Source organism: Cibotium barometz, chromosome 64 (assembly GCF_041138505.1).
Source record: "Cibotium barometz isolate CiBa-2024 chromosome 64, ASM4113850v1, whole genome shotgun sequence".
Lineage (NCBI taxonomy): Eukaryota > Viridiplantae > Streptophyta > Polypodiopsida > Cyatheales > Cibotiaceae > Cibotium > Cibotium barometz.
In genome coordinates, this window is record NC_141109.1 from 7,797,551 (window position 1) to 7,822,602 (window position 25,052).

General features: G+C 45.2%; 1 protein-coding gene across 2 annotated transcripts in view; it reads left to right on the top strand.

Annotated features, from left to right (window-relative positions):
• Positions 1 to 25,052, top strand: part of LOC147603265 (DNAse I-like superfamily protein) — a 48,792-nt gene that overhangs the window by 19,303 nt on the left and 4,437 nt on the right. Inside the window, exons 3-7 of one of the 2 annotated variants that reach the window (XR_015265615.1) lie at positions 13,246 to 13,328; positions 13,429 to 13,530; positions 13,780 to 13,994; positions 14,105 to 14,199; positions 14,495 to 14,574. Coding sequence is in view for 1 of the 2 variants with exons in the window: in XM_086796567.1 (XP_086652693.1) it covers positions 13,246 to 13,328; positions 13,429 to 13,530; positions 13,780 to 13,994; positions 14,105 to 14,199 (495 nt within the window). In the remaining variant the exon portion in view is untranslated. The remainder of the gene's footprint in view (positions 1 to 13,245; positions 13,329 to 13,428; positions 13,531 to 13,779; positions 13,995 to 14,104; positions 14,200 to 14,494; positions 14,575 to 25,052) is intronic. The other variant, XM_086796567.1, reaches the window with a different exon arrangement.

Sequence of the window (25,052 nt, forward strand, 5' to 3'; positions counted from 1 at the left end):
GACCATTTTCAGCACCATTTAAGGGCTGGTTTTCCTGCTGTAATGGCTGATTTACAGCCCTTTGTTGTTGTCCATGATGTCCATCATCATCAAAGATGACTCTGCCAGGCTCCTGTTGCCTTGCAGGCTCCTTATACATGCATGTTTCATCAAAAATGACATCATTGCTGCGTATGATCTTTCTATTCATGGGATCCCAAAGTCTATACCCCATTTCACCTCTGTCACCATATCCTAGGAATATGCATTTGTGAGACTTAGGATCAAGTTTGGTGCGCATTTCCCTACGTATGTGCACGTACGCAACGCAACCAAACACTCTCAAGTGCTTGTATGACGGAGGCTTCCCTGTCCATACTTCTTCTGGCACTTTCCCACCAAGCCTCGTGTTAGGTGACCTGTTTATAAGGTGAACGGCTGTCATAACAGCTTCAGCCCAAAAACCATGAGGTAATGCAGCATGTGACAACATAGAACGGACCTTCTCTTGTATGGTCCTGTTCATCCTTTCTGCTGTCCCGTTTTGTGGAGAATCATAAGGAGTAGAGAGCTCCCTCTTGATGCCTTTAGCATCACAAAAGTCCTGAAACTGTTTGGACATATACTCTCCCCCATTGTCGGAACGCAAAGCCTTCAGTGTTTTGCCAGTTTGATTCTCAACAAGAGCAACAAACTTCTCAAACACTGAGAATGTATCACTCTTCAAACGAAGAGGATAGACCCACACCTTGCGTGTGGCATCATCAATAAAAGACACAAAGTATTTTGCCCCTCCCAAAGAAAGCTGAGGCATCTCACATACATCTGTATGCACAAGCTCTAACTGAGCATCTTTCTGTCCAAGAGCTTTCTTGTGGGGGCACTGTAGTTGCCTACCATATATACAATGCTCACAAAACTGAAAACTTGAAAACTTTAGAGAAGGCAAGTAACCCAAACGAGACAATTGCTCCATTCCCTTGACACTCATGTGTCCCAACCGGCTATGCCACATAGAGATTTCCGGCAGCTCGGTTGCATTTACATTAGCATGGTGACAAACACCTGCATGCATGAAGTAAAGAGTGTCCACCTTAGAGCCTCTGGCAACAACCAGTGAGCCCTTACTAATTTTCCACTTTCCACTACCAAATGTGGTAACATAATCAGCATCATCAAGCTGTCCAGTAGAAAGCAGATTTTTATTGATCTCAGGCACATGCCTGACATCATGGAGCATAAGCTGTGAGCCATCTGAAAACACAAGCCTCACATCACCTCTGCCAAGAATCTTGCATGCATGGTTATCACCCAAATAAACCACTCCTTCATTGCCAGCAGTATACCTGACAAACAAGTCTCTGCAACCTGTGACATGAAAGGAGGCACCTGAATCAATGATCCATGAGTGCATACCATGACCACCTGTAAGAAGTGAATGGGCATCAAGTGAAGATGTAAATAGGACCTCATCCTCATTGCCACCTGCATGTGACACATTGATTTCTTCAATCTTGACTCCACTTTTGCCCTTTGGCTTTACATCTTTGGCTTCATCTTTCTCTTTGTCTTTGCCTTTTCCCTTTTCTTTTTGATCATTTTTCCATTTGTAGCATTGCTTTTTAATGTGTCCCTTCTTGCCACAATAATGGCATTCCAAATCCTTTTTGGAGCGAGACTTGCTCCTTCCCCTTTCTTGGCTTTTCCCCCTTTGCTGGGATCTCCCACGTGCATTCATTGCAGTGGACTTTCCAACAGAGTTGTTTTTCCTGTTCATCTCTTCTTGAAGAAGAGCACCCTCAACATCTGCATATGACAGCATAGCATTCGAATTGCTAGTGGCTGTCCTAAATGTGTCCCAACTCTCTGGCAAAGTGCATAACAAAAAAGTGGCTTTGAACTCATCGTCCATTGCCAACTTTTGATTGATAACCTGGCTGACAATACCATTAAACTCATTTAGATGGACTGTCATAGAAGCCCCTTCCTTCATCTGAAGGCCTATGAGTTTCTTCAACCAATACACTTTGCTTGAGGCACTTTGTTGGGCATACAAGTCCTGCAATCTCTGCCACATTCCCCAAGCTGTCTTCTCTTCACGAATGCTGAAAAGTAATGAGTCTGACACAGACAACATGATAGTAGATCTTGCCAGCTCATCCATATCTTCCCACTCTTCAGCAGTAAGAGAAGCGGGCATCACACCCCTTTCTTTGATAGGCTTGTGCTGCTTTTTCTGGAGCAACACATTGTAGCACTGGGTTTGCCAAATATCATAATTATGCGAGCCTTCAAGCTTCTTGATGTGAAGCAATGAAGAGCTCTCACCTGTGGTTGCCATAGCAATATGCAACCTGTCAATGCCTGACTCCCTGCAAAAATGTGCAAACACTGTACCAAAAGCACACAAAGTGCTCACAGTTGTTCTCCCAAGCTTTATCTCCCACTGCGGAAGCAAGAATGCAACTTTTCTCCCACTGTATGTGATGAAAACACCAAAATCTGGTTGCTGCAGATTTTGGACAGCACCTTAAATGTGCTCTTTTGCCCTTCCAAAGTACTGTACAGCAGTACCAAGTGCTCACCAATGATGTACCAAACCTGTACCGGCAAGTACAGCAGCTGAAATTGAACCTTTTGGTCACTCAAAACAGTGTACAGCCATGCCAAAACATGCACAAAGTTGTGCCAAATCTGTACCAGCAAGTACAATAGCAATAAATGCTCTCCTGGCTGTCCAAACGAGTAAAAATCAGACTTTTACAGTCCCGAACACTGCATAAAACAGTCCCGAACAGAAATTGGGCAAAAGCCCCTTGACTGCAAGCTGATTTTTGAGGATTCAAGGCATAAATGTCTTGCCTGCTGCTTTGCCAAGCTCAACAAGTATACAAACTTGAAAAGCCCAAGCATACAAACTTGAAAAGCCCCTTGATTTAAGATCAATTTCTGATCATACATGGTACATTGACGCACATGAAGGCATCCAGAGTGTTCACGATGCTTCCCCCTGGTCACATATACATCCAATACATGAAAGCCCCTTGAATTACAGGCACATTGAGTGCTTGTAAGGCATCAGCACATTATCCACAGCATCAAATGCGATTGCCTGCATGCAAATCAACCAAATCGGCACAAAAGCCCCTTGATTTGCACTGCAATTTGCTGCAATTTTGCCCAAATGTGCGATTTTTCACATCATACAGCATGTATGAGTGCTTAATTGCACAATTACATCAAAAGCCCCAAATTTCGACATCCAATTTCCTGCAAATTGATCCTGATTGTGACCAATGTCACCCAATTTAGCCAATTTTGCTCAAAATTGAGCAATTCGACACCTGTATCTGCTCAATTGTTGATTGTACTTGCTCAATTGTAAATCCCAAAAAAAAATTGAAGCAAAATACCTTGTAATTTTCTGATTTTTCTCTGATTTGCAGGCGGGTTGATGAATTTGGTGCTGATGCTTATGCAGTTGCTCTCATCATCTCCATTGGGGTGCACAGCTCCAATCGGGCACAATGCCTTAATACACCATTGCGACTGCTCTCTTTTTTTTTTTGAAATCCCAACCTTAAACAGCATTTCTTGATAAGCCGTAAAAGGAGCCAATGACGATCCACGCTCGGGGAAATGCCACCAGGAGACTGCAGAGGTGCCGAGAAAGAGCAACGATGCGACCAATTGAACGGGGGGAAGAAAGGTCAAGGGCGAAGGGCCTAAGGAGGGGGCTACGCTTCCGGCGGACGGCAATGGGGAGTCGGCGGTGCGAGGCGGGAAAGGCAGCTGCATTGGCGGGTGACGGCACCCGATCGAGCCCTTGACAGAAAATCGAGCTCGCGCGCAATTACGCCTTCGCCCAATTCATTTGCCTACGTCAAGCGATAGCGGCCAGCCGACGACTTCACGTGTTCGACAATGCTCACTTCGCTCCAATTTCGCCTAGCGCCAGCCGACGCCTAGCGTTTTTTTTTTCGCTCCACGCTTCGACTTCTTGGCTTATCCGCATGCGTGTGATTCAACGCCCGCCACCAAGATAGAACTCCACGCTTCACCAGCTCCACGCTGTTCGCCTGGGTTCCTTGTTGTGTCAACCCCTAGTCGACCAAAGCCTATCAAGAGGGATTCAGCAGGCGACCAGCATGACAGGGCTGAATACGACCAGAACAGAAGGACAGAAATCAGCAGGAGACATCAAGGAGAAGAGGGAGGGACCAAAGCTCTGATACCAGTTGATGGGAGAATTAGGGTTAGGTCATGTGGGAAACATACACAGAGAAACAAGGGAGAGAGAGAGAGAGAGAGTTGTGGGGATAAGTCAACTCATGAGGCATGAGTGTGTGACTCCCCTATCACACATGTATATTGCACTAGTACACATAGTGCACTTAGTACATTAAAAGTACTAAGTGTACTATGTACTATAACTTATGGGCTTGTACACACTATAAGGGTGGGCATAACGCCTTTACCCCAACAAGCACTTGGTTTGGTATGCAGGTCATGCAGATGGAGGCACTCCCTCCGTTCCTGTATAGCATAGAGGCGCCCTCGTTTGCTCTTAGCCGCACAGAGCTGAACAGGGTCACCACCCAAGAAGGACATTGTGAGGTTGGATACTCAGAGGACTTGGCACCCACTTGTCCAGCCCCTTGGGATGAAGATGGCCATTTACAGGGATCATTTTCTTCTCCTGGCAGAGGACGGGTTTATCACATGTCGGCACTACATGGACACACATCTGTCATTTGGGGTGAGATGTGCGATTCGATAGATTCGCACCTCATCCCATCAGTTGAGAGTGGAGGCAGCCAAATATGGGCCGAGGGCAGCTGCACCAGAGGACAAGATATGTCAACTTTGTTACACAGAGGCTGAGACAGAGGCTAGTATACTATGAGATTAGGGGGAGGTTCCACTGCCTCTTCCGAGATGGATTTGGACCACTTTCCAGGATCATAGATTTCTGAGACTAGAGATGCTTAGGATTTTTCCTTGGAGCTTCGTAGACACTAGGAGTCCCTTTTGCGGCCTAGACGAGCGATACCCGTCAGAGGACTAGTACAGAGAGCTCTCATTGACTTCTTCTAGACCACAGTGACAAGGGCAAATTTACCCACTACACCCGACCTTTAGGCTGATGCGGGAGCTCGACCGAGAGGAGTGACACTAGATAGAGCCATTGAGCTATGCAGAGCCCGACGCCCTCGACCTCGTGGGCATCCCATCAGTAGAGTGGAGGCAGCCAGATATGGGCTGAGGGTAGCTGCACCAGAGGATAGGATAGGTCAACTTTGTTACACAGAGGCTGAGACAGAGGCCCAATATACTATGAGATTAGGGGGAGGTTCCATTGCCTCGTCCGAGATGGATTCGGACCACTTTCCAGGATCATGGATTTCCGAGACCAGAGATGCTTAGGACTTTTCCTCGTGGAGCTTCGTAGACATAGGGAGACCCTTTTGTGGCCTAGACGAGCGATACCCGTCAGAGGACTAGTACAGAGAGCTCTCACCGACTTCTTGCAGACCACAATGATGAGGGCAGATTTACCCACTACACCTGACCTTCAGGCTGATGCGGGAGCTCGAACGAGAGGAGTGACACTAGACAGAGCCATTGAGCTATGCAGAGCCCGACGCCCTCGACCTTGTGGTCCTTGCCCACGCCCGTGTCACTATAGAAGGATCAGAGCCATCATCTCCCACCACCATAGGACTTTCTCCCGCTGGCCCAGCTTTACTACATTGGGTGCCATGTTGCAATGTCCTATGTGGGATATTTTAGGGTGATACGAGAGTTGGACACTTTTTGTTTTGGGATCAGATCTGACATTTCAGCTCTTATTACTTTCTTTGATTTTTATTTTTAGTACCCATGATGATGTATTTCATAGACATTATGTAACCTTTTGGTCTCATAGGTCATTTTGGCCTTTTGTAGACGTTAATACAACTTTCTTTCTTTCTTGTAGATTTTGGAGTAGCACCACTGATGGTAGATGCACTTTTCAAGACAATGATTGTCATGTGCAAGAAATGCCATGACCATTCTTAGAGGCTAATCCAGAAGGGGCAGCCAAGAAAAACATCAGTAGAGCCAGGACATGGAGCACAGAGTACAGTGAGGACTTGGAGGACCCAGAAGATGCTGTCAGCTGAGTACAGAACCTGTTGGCTGCATGGAGGAAAAACAAGCGCTCCAGTGTTTTTATTATGAGGGTCTAGTCGACTGGCCGACTGCCGGTTGGCCAGCAATTCAATATTCCAAAGGGGCTATATAAGGCCTAGAGTGCTCATCATTGTAACCATTCATTCCTTTAGGGAATGGGTCCAAGTTAGGACTAGATTTTGGTGTCTATCACCTTTTGTATGAGCTGCAGATTTAGGTACCTTTTTGTACCATCAGAATATACTGAATTTCCAGCATCTCTCTCTCTCTCTCTACTCTCCCTTCTGTCTACGTTTTTGCATCAGCATGTTCTCAGTGGTGTTTAGGACTGAAAGAAGACCCCCAGAGCTTCCGTGTGTTACATTGGTATCAGAGCATCAGGCTCAGCAAAGCCAAACATTGATTCAGTCCCATATGATGGTGTACAAGTCCAAGGTACAGGAAAGTGCACGGATACGAAGCCCAAGGCAAGGTACACAGGAACGGGAAGAGCTCCCAGGAGGTTGGTTGGTGGTGTTCCACAAAGCCAGAGAGGATGGCAGTCCTGTGAGCTAGATTCCTACAGCCGCCTACAGCCCTGTGTCTCCTTCCAACCTGTTGTCCAGCCCCCTTTTCTAAGAGAGAAAACGCACATGTTTATGCTGCCCGATTCCTAGCCAGCCAAAGTAGGCGCACAATTCAGCACTGTGCTGCCTATGTGTCGAGAGAAACCAGCCCCCCTGTGTCATGTGCACAGTATGTATCTACCGTGTGCTACACGCACACAAGACTAGCTTCGAGATTTGGGGAAGCTTAGAGCTAGGCAGGCTGATTGACGAGTTGAGTTAGGGATAGACTAACAGGCGGGCACCCAAGTATGGATGGGCGGGCGCCCAAGTGTGGACGCCCGATGACCGGCCAAGAGCCTATAAAAGGGTGGCCAAGGTTAGTCATTAGTCATATAGAGTCTCGCGTGACTTTGTGAGAGCTCTATGGTCAGGAGCCTGGATCTAGTGCAGACGTGCACATGCTTTATGCAGTCGAGGCTGGCAGTAGTCTCGAGGCCCGCGAGGGTAGCTTCGTGGCGGTATGGGACGTCACGAGGTAGAGATTGGCTGGTACGCCCATCTAGTTAGCTCAGCTCGTGGCTCGGTGGGGACAGCCAAGTCTTGTGGGCTTGCCCACGGCTGTTGAGGTTGGGAGGTGAGTCAGGCCTGCACCCTCGTCTTGTTTGTTTGGTTTGTTTGCAGGTTTCGAGTCTTGTTTGCTTTGATTTTTTAGAAAAAAAAAAATAATCGATTGCTTTTGATATTTTTATATGCACCTAAGGTTTTTATAAACTCACACTTTGAAAAAGGGTTTTTTAAAAAAAGAAACCCAAGTTTGCTTTATAATTGTTTTTTTTCTTATATATATATTACAAAAAAAAAAAAACACAAAAGCAAAAGCTAAGGACAGCTTTTGGGGAAGCCTATAAATTCTTCTTAAGCGGGCTTCTTGCCACACATCTCTCAAGTTCTCAAGCTCTCAAGCTCTCGAGTTCCCTAGCACTCTTGTTGTGCAAGATCAATTTTTCTCTCACCTTGCCCTCTTCAAGATGTCGACCCAAGAATTCGAGTTGGAGCCCCTTGTCGAACGTGAAGGCCTGCCGGCTATGAAAGATACCGATGCCGATCTTTTCGACGATTATGTGTCAAAATCAGATTTCCAAGAATTTAAAGTTGCTCTTGAAGCTTCTTTCTCGGAACGTCAAGCACGAATCGCTGCGCAGATGCAGGCTTTGCAGAACTCCATCTCTTTGTTGACCACTACCCTATCTACTCTTTTGGGTATGGATACCTTGGCATCTGCTTTAGGCCCCAATATTACTCCGGAAGAGTTTGGGAGCAAGCAAAAGTAGTGTACCAAGGAGATAGTGGACACTTGGCTAAATAAGTGGCAAGTCCATTTTTAGTTTCATCCATATGACAATGGAAAAAAGATCCAATTAGCAGCAGGTTTCCTCTCAGGCAAAGCTTTCCTTTGGTGGAAGGAACTCAATCCTAAACCAAGGACTTGGGCACAGTTCGAAGACGTCTTCAAGAAAGAATTCCTCAATAAAGAGGATGACTATGATGTTGTTGCCCGGTTTCTTACTTTGACCATGACCTCGCATAACCTCACTTATGAGGTATATCTCCAGAAATTTAGGGACTTGCAGATGAAAGCTACGAAGATGGATCCCACAACTCTTTTGGGATTCTTCGTAGCCGGTTTACCCGACTCATACTGTTTACAGGTTAAAAATAACAAATGCAAAACCTTGGACGAGGCCATTCATTCCGCTCGTATCTATGATGATACAATGGTCTCTTCCAAGTCTTAACCCGTTACCGAGCAGGGGAACAAGCACAAAAGGAAGTTCTCCACACCAATGGCTAGCACGATTGAAGGAAAGTCTTCAGACCAACCTTCAAAGAATTCAACTTCGACACCAGTGAAGAAGAAACGTCTCCTTAAAGCTTTGAAGCTCAAGAAGGAGGGACGTTGTTTCATCTGCGAAGAAAAAGGACACATGCGTAACGAGTGCTCGAAGCAAAAGGGTGAAAAGACCAACGCTGGACCCAAGCCAAAGGTAGCTAACCAGTTGTCTTTGACAGGTACGTCAGTTACTGTACTTTCATGTCCTAGTACATGTTGTGATTGTCTGTTCAACTCTAAAGTTTTTGCCTTGCATGATCTTCTCCGAGTTTATGGAGAAGTGAATGGCCATAGAATCCACATTCTTCTAGGATCTCCCACTAAGGATGGATGCTAGGTCACATGTTTTCTAACAAAAGCCACAAAGCAAGCATATTATTTTAAGAGCGACAAAATGAACTCCATGCTTCCTTTTGTATACAAAAGAAATTAGTTGACTGTCACAATCTTGGGGATCGTGGGGTTAGAGTCAACATACACACCAAGAGTTGTAGGGAAACCTAGGGTAATGTGCCACTCGTAGACACAAGTCTCGTAGTTAGCCATAGAGGTGGAAATAGAGGCAAACCAATGAGAATCCTTTAGGGCGCTAAGGTTAAGATCTTTAAGTTGACCTTTAGGTTGAGTTTCCACCACTCTTTTGTGATGATGGACTTCCACCTAGAGAGGGTCCTATAACATGATCCTCCTTAGGCCTTACCTAAGGCTGGTACTACACAATTGGGACACCGATTACATCTACATCTGCAAGATTGATTAGACCTTGCAAGTAAACTTGAAATCATGGAACACTCACCCAATGGATCAAGGAACTCTTGTATAAAACGAGTTTGTGAGATAGCACCTTAAATGGCTTCAATCAACATTTGCTAACCTTCCAACAAGGTGTTGGCGCATAGCTAACAGCCAGTATTCTTCATGGGCAGCCTTCAAGAGAGAGAGAAAGAGAGTAGCCAGCATTAGGGCAGCCTGTAACGGTGGTAGAGGCTAGTGTGCAGCAAGAGAGCCTCTATTAATGAAGAGAGAGGGCTCCAATTTATAGATTTGGGGCCTCCCATGAGCTAAAATGGCAAGAGAAGGCTACAATGACAAGCGGAGAGCCACACAATAGCTGGATTGACAAGTGTGAGGCCACTTGTCTCACTTTGATCCACTTTCTTGCCACATGTCCCAATCTAAGAGATGGGTTCTCCCATAATCTTTAGCTCTAAAAATATCCCAACTAGTAGACATTCTGTCATAGGCACTTTGCCAACTCTTAGTATCTGCTCAATTCCAAATGTAATGACTTGAACAGAATTTCCATCGGAGTTGGGCCAAAAATAGCAACTCTCCTAAATTTTAGGAGTGTGGTCCTTTGTATTGAAGGGGAGTATGTCATGTGCACAGTGTGTATCTACCGTGTGCTACACGCACACAAGACTAGCTTCGAGGTTTGGGGAAGCTTGGAGCTAGGCAGGCTGATTGACGAGCTGAGTTAGGGATAGACTAACGGGCGGGCACCCAAGTATGGACGGGCGGGCGTCCAAGTGTGGACGCCCGATGACCGGCCAAGAGCCTATAAAAGGGTGGCCAAGGTTAGTCATTAGTCATATAGAGTCTCGCGTGACTTTGTGAGAGCTCTATGGTCAGGAGCCTGGATCTAGTGCAGACGTGCACCTGCTTCTCATGCAGCTGAGGCCGGCAGCAGTCTCGAGGCCCGCGAGGGTAGCTTCGTGGCGGTATGGGACGTCACGAGGTAGAGATTGGTCGGTATGTCCATCTAGTTAGCTTAGCTCGTGGCTCGGTGGGGACAGCCAAGTCTTGTGGGCTTGCCCACGGCTATCGAGGTTGGGAGGTGAGTCAGGCCTGCACCCCCGTTTTGTTTTTGGTTTGTTTGCAGGTTTCGAGTCTTGTACTAGGAGCGTTCCACGAGGAGATCCTAGGGGATTTGACACCCTGGCCTGTGTGTCCAGAGCAACCAGCCCTTGGTTGCCTGCGCGTATGTTTTGGAGTATAGCCACCAGCTAGCTTCTCTCTCCAAAAAAGCAAAACCAGCGACTGGTATTCAGCAGCGCCTGCATGTGTTACAGCGCAGCCCACCAGCAGCCTTTTCCAAAAAGCAAGAAAGAGAAAGAGGCGCATCCTCCAAGAGTAGAGTAGCCTCCCCAAATTAGCCTTTTTGGGCCACCAAAGGTTATAAAACCTTTTTAATTAAAATCTCTTTGTCCCCTTCACACTCGGGGTTGTCCACACATGGGTTTCCTTTTCAACTCCAAACTGATGCCATTCACACTGTCCACCATGTCCCCGTGCCCACTTGCATACTGTCCAGAGAAAAACACAGGGTCGTGACAGCCGTCCAACTTGTCATCCTTGTTCGTACAGGGGGAGCATATCCAGAGCAACAAAGTACACAAATCTCATCACTCCACGACTCCTCTCGAGCACTCTCTAACAAAGCGCAACACGAGGATCAATCAGCCCCCTCTCAAATCTGAGAGAGAAAGAGGCTGAACAGCAACAAAACAGTTCACCAAATCACACGGAAACACCCAACCGGAGGGAGGGGAAGCGGGGGAGGAAGAGGACCAGAAAGAGCCGTTTGTCTGGCACCTCCACGTGCAAACAAAACACCTTCAACTGCTGTCCAGGATTGAATAACAGCCCTTCACCTTGCGAAACTGCTGAAAACAGCACTTTGAAGCTTGCCTTTGACGCTCAGCACGTAGCATGACAGCAGAAGCAACCAACAAACAAAAAACGTAGATGAAGCAGAAAACGCAGCCACCTTGCAGAAAACGCAGGTGCAGATCAAGCTCCAAAAAGCGCCAGCAAGAAGGAAGAAAGTCGCCTAGAATTGGATTGCTAGGACCTCAACGTCTGATACCATGTTGGTGTATGCATAGGCGGAAGCATAGACAAAACAAGAGAGAGAAGAGGGAGCAAAGGAGAGAGAACTTGTGGACAAGATCACCTTTTATAATAGCTTGAAGCTTTACAATGGCAATAGCCAGCAAGTGATGTTGAACTTGTGCTTGGAAAGGATTACATCAAGTGAATATGTGAGGCCCCTTTTATAGCGAAGGGAGTGAGCTGGCCGGCTACTCACGAATTCCTAAAAATAGGAGAAATAGCTAAAATACCCAAAATAGGTGAAGCCCATAAAGACACTGAGATGCACAATTCTAACAGTTGGTGGCAGCAACCAAGTGCAGGTGGCGCTTTCCAACAGGTGGTGATGTACAGTGCGGTAGCACTGTTTGACGGCAGCAGCTGGTGGCAATGGCGGAGCAAAACCGGTGCACAAATGGCGTAGGTGCTGGTGCTGTAGGGAACGCAGTTGCAAGTCAATGGTGGCAGTTGGTAGAATAGGCGTAGATGGTGTTTTGGCGGTAGCGAACAGGTGCAACAGCCAAGCAAGTGTATGGCGTGCAGCCAGGTGACGTCCAACACAGGCTGACTGTGGGTAGCATACAACGACAGGTTCAGGTTCAGGTGGTGGTTGACGGGCAGCAGCTAGGCGGCACATTAGCTTAGGTGCTGGTGTTCGAGCAAGGGTTCTATCATGTGAAATAGAGCTAGGAGGGCCAAATAGCTACACCAACTGGGAGAGTCCTCCCATGAATCACCTAAATCACAAGCAAACCCAAGAACAAAGAAATAGAAGGTTGCAGGTAAGCTCACCTCCCAACCATGGCCCATGTCCGCAGACCTCCCCCGAGCCAAGGGCTAAGGCTTGCTCCCACAACTCCATACCATTCGGCTCTTGTGTCCAATACCACCAGGGCCTGCCTGTACATGCCCTCGGCAAGACTATCTATGATATGCCATGTCCATGGCAAGAGAGTGACAACTCTTGGTCTAGGCACAAACCAACTGTCAAGCCATAATGATAATAACCCATAACTCACTTATATAATAACCATCGAGTCAGAAATAGCTAGTATACATTGTTTTATGAATAATGAACCTTAGGCACTTGTATCAGCCTGCATCCCCTAATCAGAGGGCTCCCCTAACCCTACCAGATTAGGCACTAATCTTGAGGATTAGTATTCGGTACATAACACTTATGGCCTCATGGACCCAATTGGTATTTTGAAGACATTAATATTACTAACATCATTTAATTTTCACTTCAAATGAGTACTGAACTTACTTTTTGGAGGTTTTGGAGAAACTGTGGCTTTTATCCGAAGTTTTTTGTATTCATGGTTTAATACCATAGAGTCATCAAAGTTCGTAAATAATGCCAATAGCTCTCTCGTTGCTTGCATAAATCATCTTTGCTTCTTAAAGCTGCCTCTTTTTTGAGCCATATCATCACCTTTTTGATCCTTTGTGAAGCCAAAAAGAGGCCACCATCTAAGTGCAGTGCTCTACGAAGCCTCACGCAATAAAAACACTAAGGAAAGGCTTCAATCATGAACCTTGGTTAACTCCGCTTTCTTGAACATTCTTCAAGGGCTTTGAGATGACATACCCAAATAGTGTAAATGGACTCTCTAATTAAGCACTAAGAGAGCCTTTCTGGTATTTCTAGCAGCTTCTTTGCATCATTGTGTGGAATATGTATCTTAATTCTTATGTGGCACACTATCTTCATTGAGCTACCTTTGATCATGAAGAAGTTTGGGTGATGGTAATATAGTTTCTTGTTTCCTTTAGGTTATGGGCGCTTCGGACTTTCAAGAAAAGGTTTAAGCGACTCTACAGATGAACACTGTAGTGTCTTTTACAATAAGGAGCAGGTAGTTGTTGCACCTTGCATGCCTCAAGAAGATGCTTAGTTTGTTTTTGCTGTCTTTTTGTAAATATTTTTTCCTTTCTCAAAGAACTGTTAGTGTGTAGGTTGAGCAGACAGAAGGCGGTACGTTCTGGCTTTCTGAATCACCATCTGTACCAGCAAGTACATCTTGGGGTGCAGCTGTCCCATGCATTGCAACATGGGTGATATCCTTTCAAGTATTTTTTTTGGTGGACTATTTTTTTATATTTTGGTGTCAGGATTCAAACTTACGCTCCCCTCTGGTCAGTGTGGTGCAGTAGCCACTCAAGCAGCAGCTGCCATTATGTCTGTTCTAGGGTTGCAGTCCTCTCTGTAAGAGTCAGATCTTTGAGGGAAGCAAGCTCGGAGTCTCTCAATTGGAATAATTTACAAAATGAGGAAAATAGAATGTTTGCTTTAATAATGTTTTCCACACATTCCAGTTGAAAGGGGTGGAGCCCCCCGGCTTTGCTTTCCAAATTGTGAACACTCATCTGGATAAGGCAAGTGCTCGGGCCCGCAGGCGAGGAGCTTTGCTTACTTGGCAGCATATAGCCTCATTACCTCCAAGCCTTCCTGTGCTTTACTGTGGTGGATTTAACACAGAGAAGGAAACTACTGTTGGGCGATTTCTATTGGGAAGGTCAAGGTACTAGCTGCATACTTAAGTATCTCTAATCTTATTGTTGAAAAATATAGTATAGCTTTATGCCTTTTGAGTTTGAAGTGTTGATTAAACTAAATGGTGTGTTCTTGCAGAGAGCATGGAGTAGTTGGTGATATGATCGACGCATGGGCTACTGCACGGAGACGGAAAAGCACAAAGCTTGTTTGTACTTACCATGGATTCAAAGGTCAGTTATGTTGCATATGTCATTGCTTTCTGTAGTTTTTAGATGACGGATTTTGTGGGGTGTATAACCTAGATCTCAAAAAAGTTACTGTCTGACTGGTTTTTGTTTTCAACATGAAAACATTAATCTGACTGTTGAAGATGGTACAAGAGCATGCACTTCAAGAAAGAAGTGCCATCAAAGATCTTGATGCTAATCCATTCTAAATTATGGATTTGCCACTTGAAGAAAGAAGTGCTATCAAAGATCATGATGCTAATCCATTCTAAATTACTCCATTCGATCGTGGCCACAGGACTGAGGTTGGGATGACAAAGAACTCTGCAGAGAAGTGGTGCACTCACCTTGAGGGGACAATGCACACAGACAATCATGGTGAAAGCGGCCTCCACCTTTGCACTTTCATTTCAATCTCATTTAAAGTATAAGGCTACAAGGGAGGACTCTGTTCTTTCACTCAAATTTGAGAAACTTATTGTTGGGTGCACTGAAGCTTGCTGAAAGCTGGCTTGATGCCTGGGTTTCTCCCACCATGAATCTGAGTCCTCAGCTCTTTATTTGATGGCACACTCACCAGGGTGCTGCTTCAGAGTAGAAGAGGAGTACTTCTCTATCCGCTTAGTTAGTCTCTGGTCTACCCTCTCTTAACCTCTTAATGGAAGGGGCAAGGAGCAATACTTTAGTGGCTTAGGACACTGGGCTTCACCTCTGGATGAATGATGGAGATGAACTTGATGACAAGGTGGACAATCTCCGATCCTTTTAGGGTGCCATGGTGCAGTTGTGTACAATCTATCCACCCACTGCTTATGATCCTTATGATAAACTGCTGAAGCTGTCTCAACGGCCAGACGATCGAGCCTAATGTGATTTATGAGGCACCCTAGCCCCTTCAAAGATAAGGTGAGCCACCCACCTTCAAACCTGTTGTTCTGCCTAAATATCCGATTAAGAGAGAAAGCTTACCTGTGCGAGGATGTCCCATAGCCCCTCCAGAACTGGCAATTCAAAAAAACACATCTTTGAAGCCATGGGATGGGGGATTTGACATAGGAGTCAGCTTGCACCAAGTCCAGGAATTGTTTAACCATGGGAAGAGTTGACAATGTATGGTTCATGACTACTATTTGTACATGGGGTGTAAAGGGGAGTACAAACAAGCCCCACTCAGCCCCCATGGTGGGGGTGGGTTGTAGCTGTAAAATGTCTACCAGTTGAAGTGTGGTTTTAGACACAACAGGCTTGTAGGATAAAGTGGCTATCTGTTAGACACGACAGGCTTGTAGGATAAAGTGGCTATCTGTGATTGACAGTCACTAGCTGGAGAAAGGACAATCCGACAGCAGGTTTAATTAATCACATTCACAGAGTACACAGCACTAGGTCCCAAGGATCACAACCCCTCCTCCATCCTTTGCGGAGTATTGGTGTTATTGATTATGAGAGTGAAGAATACCAGGCTGCAAATCCGTAAAAATCCAGAGTTTCCTTACTGTATTCTCGTGTGCTAGACCAAACCATTCACTGTATTCTCATTGCTAGACCAAACGAGGAACTTGAGCATTTTTGTCACACAGCTTTTTTGTCAAAGCAAACCAAGTGATGACTCAATTGAATGGAAAAGGACATTAGACAGCACTTTTCATACAATATGCAGCATTGGGTGCCAGAGGCCAAGATCCCCCCCCCCCCCCCCCCCAAAACCCCCACCACACACTTTTTTTTTTTTTTTGTGAAACCACTGCTTCATTAAGGAATGCAAGGTACATTCATAGCTGTTCCAAGGTGGGACAGCTACTACTCAGATATCAGAAACAGTCGGAAAACACCTCCAACTGTTGAAAGGAAAGAGGCTCTCCCTCATTGGCAGTGTGGTGGTGGCCAACTAGGTGGTCATGGCTACAATGTGGTACATTACTTCATGCTGGGCATTCTCCCGGTCTTGCCTAGGACAGGTTCAGTGGCTGATCCAGGATTTTCTTTTGGCCAGCAACAGACTGTAGTCCTGCATGGGCCAAGGTGGCCTCGAGGGTGATCATTCAGCTCCGTCATCACGGTGGATTGGGCATCATTGATCCAGCTTTTTAAAGCAGAGCCGTGTTGGGAAAGCTGGTCGTTTGAGGCCTTCGTCTAGGGGGTGAGCCTTGGAAGGCTTTTCTTCTCACGCGGGTTTCGTTTTTCTCTTGGTGGCCTATGGACCCCTCTTGTGCGGTGGATATTCACAGAGGCCCGTGCTTGCGGCGTCAGCACCTCTTTCGAGGACCGATTTGCAGTCAGTTTGATCGGAGCTCGGGGTCACCTCAAGTCAGCTCTCCTCCAGTTGCCTCCGGCCACATATGAGGAAAGACTCCGCTAGACTTTGATATGGAACCCCTTCTTCAAGATGCCTAGTGGCCACCCCTTGGGCGCTCGCTCACATTGCTTGGGCTCCCCTCTGCACTGGTCTCGCTTAGTCTTTGGAGGAGTGGGTCAACTTAGCTTCATGTGACCCTGTTATTGTGCAATTTAGCCCTGAGATTTGTGCATGCACATGACATTCCCTTGTGCTAAACTTGATGACGGGATTCCAACTTTTGACTCTGGATGACTGTCATTATCCCGTCTCCACATATGGTCATCCATATCGGTCATCCTTCCCTTTTCACTGAAAAACTTGCCTTAGGTCTCTGAATCTACTCCAAATCTGAATAAGATCTGTGCATGCGTTCCACTTTGTCCCCTTGCCTTCTTGCCCTATCCCTGAACACAAACATGAATCCTTCTTCTTGAAGATTGTTCCCGGGCATCTGTGTTGTATTTTCAGTATATTTATAATGTACAAAAAGGGTACAAGTCTTAGAAGCCCTAGGCATTCCCAAAAGGTAGTGATAGAAACCCTATTCTATGCTACAACTGTGACCTAACACCCGAGGTGTCAGATACCCAACTAGGATCCAAGTGTTTGCCTGTTATAGGCCTTTGAAGAATCAATGAACTGGCCAAAAACAGGTTGGCCAGTTCTTGGACGTAAAAAAGTCAATTGTTGCCGACACCACCTGCTAGATGTCACAAGTTGGGGTAGGGGACCCGTAACAATAGAATAGACCAACACTTTAGGTACCAAACACAAAGCATGAAGACACAACGGAAGAGCAATATACAATATAAATACACCGCACTGAGTTGGAACGGCTGGCCCCCCGTAGGAACTTCTTTATTCAAACAAAAGCTTTTACAAGATACCAAGGTGCGGGTGCATACAACACCGGATTTTCCCACAAAACATCATCACAACTCTTGCCCAGATCTCAATCTAGAGCCAAGATATAAACATGGCACCAAAAACCATCCAAAAACTGTCTCAAAACAGTCCCATGAATTCAGCTCATAATCAGTCCATAAAACAGCCTAGTATGGAGCCCAAAACAGCCTTGAATTCCGTGCCAAATCAGCCCCAAAACTAAGCCATAAATCAGCCCCAAAAGAGCTCTCAAATCAGCCCCAAAATCTGCTCCATAAGCAGGCCCAAATTTGCCGATGACAAGGCTAGAAGAGAGAGAGAGAGAACTGCCCACTGTACGGCCAGCGCAAGAGGTCATCACCAGGAGCTGCTGTATGGCCAACGCAAGAGAGAAGAGAGAGAAAATCTGCAGTCGCCCAGCAGAGGAGAGAGAAAACTCCAAGAGGGATGCGCATGGCAAAAAGAGAAGCCCCCAGCTCCTTTTAATGAAGTCGACTAGCTATATTTGAAGTGCTTTTCCCCTTTTTACCAAAAATAACTAGGTTGGCCCAAAATAACCACTTTATGCTTTTTTGGCTTGTACTCCAAGTTTTAGCCCAAAAATATCAACTTTTATGCTTTTCTTGGCTTGATGCCCAAGTTTCATCTAGGCGCCTCCTTTTTGTCCACCTGTCCATGCCCAAAATAATAATGTCTAGCCCATCATTAATGATATGTGAACACACCGACTTATAAATATTATAAGTCACTTTGCTCCCATGATGCTCATGCTGTATGGCCATCTTTCAGGCCAAACCACACAAGAGCCAACCGTATCAAGAAAGAAATTTTATCTATATCCTGAGTCAACAACTCTGATAATAACCAGACACAGGCACAAGAGCCAACTGTGTCCCAAAATTCCATGAGCCGGATAATAACTAGACACAGGCACAAGAGCGAACTGTGTCCAAAATATCCATAAATCCATAAGCTAGATAATCAATAGACACAGGCACAAGAGCCAAATGTGTCTTAAATATTCATAATTCTAGAAGTAGCTGTAAGTACCTGCAAAAATAAAAAAGCAGCATACATAGCCAGAAAGCATCTTTCCATGCCATTGGACTGCATAAGGGCACCACCCTTATGATCCATACACATGCCCAAGCCATATGGTTCACCAGGGAAACAATCTTTCCATGAAACCATAGATGCTCGCCAGGGTTTTCCCTTCCACGAGGCTTCACTCACCAAGGCAAGTGCCCTTCCATAAGTTCATGCGACACTCACCAAGGTTTTGACCCTTCCATGAGTTCACAGAAAGAATTCACTCACCAGGGTTACTACCCTTCCATGAATGAACATCTCGCCAGGGTTTCTCCTTCCACGAGGCTTGCCAGGGTTTCCCCTTCCACGAGGCTCCACTCACTAGGGCAATTGCCCTTCCATGAGTTCACGTCATCACTCACTAGGGCTACCACCCTTCCATGAGTGAATTCAGATCACATGACCCTTGGCGTAGACATAAGTCCCCAACCAACAAGGCGTCGTGTCCACTCTACCACATGCACTTCATGTTGGTACTCATAACATATACTTTGGAGGAGAGATGGGCTCAAGTTCATTCTACTGTATGCACTCCATGTTGGTACTCCGACCACACACCTTGGAGGAGAGGTGGACTCAAGTTCACTCTACCACGTGCACTCCGTAGTGGTATCCTGATCAGAGGCCTAGAAGGAGAGGTGCTCAAGTGTAGAATATAAGATAAGAATGAATCTCAGGCATAAATATTCTGGTTCTCCATAAATATGTTTGCGACAAATAGTTTTACAGGCATTTTGGCCGATAAAAATCTAGAGAAAATCCTCGATCCATGAGATATCCATAAATTCCAAAAATCCACTGCATCCCAAATAAAGGGAGCCAAAAACTAAGTCCATAGTCCCTGGTCTGTTCGTACGAAAAACCATGTAAACCAGGCTTTTCAACCATAATGTTTACCTGAAACAATTCAAGGCAAACAAACAACACACAATTCTCCTTGTACGGGCATACAAGGGTCAAGTGTCCAAAAACACTTATAAAAATTAGTCAAAAGCACCAACTTAGTTTACTTAGCTTTTATCTTTGCCAGGTTCGTCATAAAGCCAAAATAAATATCTCCTTATAAGATATCTTGAGAGATAGCTCCATATAGCTTGTCTGCAAACTTGTTTATAGAATCCACAATAATCCATATAGAAAAAGTGCTGAACACAAGCACATAAAACCAACTCCATATTCCGAGGATAAAATCTGTGAATCCATAAATCCTTAGACCAAGCTGTCTATTGTTCATGCTCTTGATAGATGATTGCTTCCCTAAGCTCAATTGCCAAACATGTTGATCATTATAGTCCCAGGTTCTGATCTCTTTTCATTCTCATTGTTCGAAGGAAGCCTTTTGCTTCTGAGAAAGCCTTTGCTTTGATACCAACGCCACAAGTTGGGGTAGGGGACCCGTGACAATAGGATAGACCAACACTTTAGGTCCCAAACACAAAGCATGAAGACACAGCGGAAGAACAATATACAATATAAATACACCGCACTGACCCGGAACGGCTGGCCCCCTGTAGGAACTTCTTTATTCAAACAAAAGCTTTTATAAGATACCAAGGTGCGGGTGCATTCAACACCAGATTTTTCCACAAAGCATTAGCACAACTCTTGCCCAGATCTCAATCTAGAGCAAAGATATAAACACGGCACCAAAAGCCATCCAAAAACTTTCTCAAAACAGTCCCATGAATTCAGCTCATAATCAGTCCATAAAACAGCCCGTTATGGAGCCAAAAACAGCCCCGAATTCCGTGCCAAATCAGCCCCAAAATCTACTCCATAAACAATCCCAAATCTGTCCATGACAAGGCCAGAAGAGAGAGAGAGAACTGCTTGCTGTACGGCCAACGCAAGAGATCATCACCAGGAGCTGCCGTACGGCCAACGCAAGAGAGAGAAAATCTGCAGTCGGCCAGCAGGGGGGAGAGAAAAACTACAAGAGGGATGCCCATGGCAAAATGAGAAGCCCCCAGCTCCTTTTAATGAAGTCGACTAGCTATATTTGAAGTGCTTTCCCCTTTTTTGCCTAAAATAACCGGGTTGGCCCAAAATAACTACTTTATGCTTTTCTTGGCTTGTACTCCAAGTTTTAGCCCAAAAATATAACTTTTATGCTTTTCTTGGCTTGATGCCCGAGTTTCATCTAGGCGCCTCCTTTTGTCTATCTGTCCATGCCCAAAATAATAATATGTCCAGCCCATCATTAATGATATGTGAACACACCGACTTATAAATATTATAAGTCACTTTGATGAATAAAATCCCATGCTGCTCATGCTGTATGGCCATCTTCCAGGCCAAACCATGCTAGTGAAAATACTCTAGCTTTCGTCTGTGGAAAATCCCCTTTCACACCTTGGTTCTGTTCAGTGTTTGTGTGAAACACTGGTCAAGATTGGTGAATGGACCAAATGGTGACAACAGAAGTCATGGTCCATCACTATACCTTCCATGCCTTTGACAACTGCTCGAGAACCTTGTGTTTTATTTGTTGCAAATCAGAGATTTAGCCTTGGGATTAGCATGTCCATGTGCATGCACACGCGGAGCCCAATGCCCAATCGACTGTTTCGCAAGTGAGAAGAGGGAAACAACCGTGCTTTGATACCATTGAAACTACACCGGCTAGGTGTGAATGTCCTTGGGCATCGTCTCGTGAATAATACGAACGTCACACTTGATATGTAAAAGCCACATTGCACATAACAACTGAATGATATATCATTCCACAAGATAATATGCAAAAGAGACAAGCACTACATAGGACACCATCACCAAGGCCGTGAATGGGCCGACCCCCCTTCAATACTGAAGTATATTATTGGAGTGTTTAAATCTGTACAAAATTCCAAGGGGTTGCCACCCAGATAATCCAATGCAATGCAAGTATGAAGACAAGTTACCCAAACAGAAGTGTAACGTAGTAGTTTGTTGATGCGAGACTCGTTGAATGAGCCTAAATAGCTTGGCCACTAGTCTCATACACCTGGAGGGAAGTGAACGCGAAATTGTCGTTCCGAGACCATGCACAAAGAGGCGATCTCGTACTAGAGCCTGGATCACACCCTCGTAGTGACTGTGGTTCAAGCCTTCTTGGTACGAGTACACAAATAGGTACTGGTATGCGGTGTCAATAGTAGGTACTCGAACAGGAACACTTGACATGAAAACAAGTCACATGAAATCAGTTTCAAGGAAGCAGAGATGTGTGCACGTGCATTATGCAATGGATATATCTTCCGTTCTTAGAATCGATAGATATCAAGTCTTCCTGAGTACGAAACTGGCTCAATGGGAAGTCTATCCACGTCTTGGCCACACTACGGGTGACATGAGGTCTGGCCTCCCGTAGGTGACGTGAGTCTTGGCCTCATTACAGTGACAAGAAGCTCCCTGGCCTCCCGTACCTTAGTACGAAATAGGGGAAGACCACTTGGGCGGCCAAATGGTGACACCCAGAGTGTCTAAAATGTTAGGTTAGGGTTGCACAGAACCAGAGATACACAGAGAAGTACAAAAGCAAGCACACTCAAGAGAGGGAGATGGTGATTGATGCTCACTCAAAGAAGATGCATAGAATGTGTGGAGCAAGAGAGTTAACTCCACAATATCAAAACAAATAAATGTGGTGTCCTTTCACACCTAATATCCAAGGGGAAAAACCCAAAGGGAGAAAAGTTCCCTTGTTCACATGTGGCACTACTCATAGCATATGTGGCATAACTCAGTATATATGCCAATAAATCCCCCTTGTAGTGGCAATGTGAACCTATACAAGATCTGAGCAGATCACTCTCTGTAGGAGAGTAAGCCTAAAGCTTTGCGGAAAGCTTCAAACTTCTCTCGAGGCAACGCCGTGAACAGATTTGCAACATTGTCTTGTGTAGAGCAGTAAGATAATGAGATCTACCCTGCATGAATCCTCTCCCTGACATAGTGACAATGAATCTCTATGTGCTTAGTACGTGCATGAAACATTGGGTTTCGTGCCATGGTTATAGCACTTTGACTGTCAGTGAGTATGGTGGTGGGTGTGTGTTGACACTCACGAAGATCAGTCATTAATCTCCTCAACCATGCACAATCTACTGGGGCTGTAAAGGCTGCCTTGTACTTAGCCTCACAAGTAGATGTGGTAATAGTGGGCTGCTTTTTGCTAAGCCATAATATGCATGAATGCCCCAAAAAGAAACAATTTCCATTGGTGGATTGCCATGTATCATAGTCACCAGCCCTGTCGGAATCACTGTAAGCATGTAACTGCAAGCTGTCCCCCTTGGGATATACGGAATCACTGTAAGCATGTAACTGCAAGCTGTCCCCCTTGGGATATACCAACGCAAGATCCAGGGAGCCCTGAAGATAGCGGAAGATCCACTTCACTGCTTGCCAATGCTTTGTACCTGGGTTGTGCATAAATTTGCTACACTGGGAAACCCCAAATTGAATATCCGGGCATGTGTTGCGTAAGTATATGAGGCAGCCCTCTGCTTGGCTGTAAACGCTCATATCAAAAGGCTCTCCAACATCATACATGCTCAATTTCTGCCTTGGTAGAGATGGGCTTACAATCTTGGAAGCCAAATTTGTGCAACAGCTTTTGAATGTACTTTGATTGGTGTACATAAATAACCACATCTGTCTGCACAAATTGTATGCCCAAATAATAATGCGACAATCCCAAATCTGTCATCTCAAATGACGTTTGCAATTCTGCTTGAATGCTGAAATTTTATCTATGTCATTCCCAGTTAGCAACGTCATCCACATAAAGAATGAGCATAATCAAAGTGCCATGATCCTCTTTCACATAGAGGGTGCTCTCCGTTGGACTATTGCGAAATCCCAATAAGTATGTATCTTCTCATACCAAGCTCGAGGAGCTTGTTTGAGACCATAAAGTGCTTTTCGAAGCTTGCATACTTTGTTTTCATGACCATGCATCACAAAACCAGTGGGCTGATTTACATACACTTCTTCCTGCAAATCCCTATTGAGAAAAGCTGATTTTATGTCTAACTGATGCACATTCCATCCATGATGGACAGCCACTGCAACAACACATCTAACCGTGGCCATATGAGAAGTAGGTGCGAAAGTCTCATCATAATCAATGCCTTTTTGCTGGGCATATCCTTTGGCCACTAGCCTGGCCTTGTACCTGTCAATGGTACCATCAGACTTTCTTTTTAACTTGTAAACCCACTTTGTGCCAATGGGCTTCTTGCTTGCAGGCAAGTCTACCAAATCCCATGTGCTGTTTTTATGGATAGAATCCATCTTGTTTTGCATGGCTTGCATCCAATGTTCATCCTCATGAGCCTCTTCAAATGAATTTGGCTCATCTGCATCACAAAGTGTACTCAAGCAAGCAACATCTGCGTGTTCTCTTGTATTACGTGAAACAGTCCTAGTCTTGCTACCAAGTGGAGCTGAAAGTTTGCTCTCTTGTAAGGTACAGAGTAGCCAACGAGACACAACTCTAGCCTCTTCCGTTGCTGTCCGCGCTTGCTCTACTGCTTCCTCCACATTTTGAGGTGTAATGAGCTCATTCATGGGCCGATTTTGAGTACCCAAATGCTGTACATTAGGCAAAGTTGATAGCTGATCTATTGAGCCATCAATTCCCAACGGGAGAAGTCCTTCAAACATGTTAAGTGGGCCAAAAAATTCAGCCAATGGTTGGTCTGAATTTTCAGCAAATACAACATCTCTGCTATCCAAAATCCTTTGTGTGGAAGGATTAAAGAGATGGTAGCCTTTACTGCCACTGCTGTAACCCACAAATATGCACTTAGTTGCTTTGTCATCAAGCTAACCTCTCAACTGCTGAGGTACATGTGCATATGCTATACATCCAAAAACTCTAAAGTGATCAACTTTAGGTTTCCTTTAGTGTTAGGTCTCATATGGCATTGTGGTTTTCAATGCTTTGGTAGGGCATCGATTCAACACGTGTAGCACACATTATTGCCTCCATCCAGAATTTGTGAGGCAAGCCTTTGCCTTTAACCATGCATCTAGCCATGTCCATCAAAGACCTGTTCTTTCTCTTAGTAACACCATTTTGCTGAGGAGAATATGGCATCGTGCATTGATGCTTTATGCCTTTTTTTGCCATAAATGCTTTGAAAGCAATGGACATGTATTCCCCCCCTCGATTTGGACGGAGGGTTTGTACTTTGCAACTTGTTTGATTTTCAGCTTGTGCCACAAAATGTTGAAAACATGCAAATACATCAGATTTTGCCTTCAAGGGATACACCAAGTAAAGCTGGAGTAGTCATTGATAAAGGTTACAAAGTATAGATGCTTTCCAGAAGATGGTGTTCGCATAGGACCACACATCACTGTGCACAAGCTGTAATTTCAGGACAGTCCTTGTTGATCCATCTTTTGGGAATGCATTCCTGTGCATTTTACCCAATATGCACCCTTCACGTACATGTTTTTGTGGTAGCTCTACATGAGGCATATCTTGTACCATTTTATGCCTTTGCAATAGCATCAAACTGCCATAATTCACATGACCAAACGTGGCATGGCA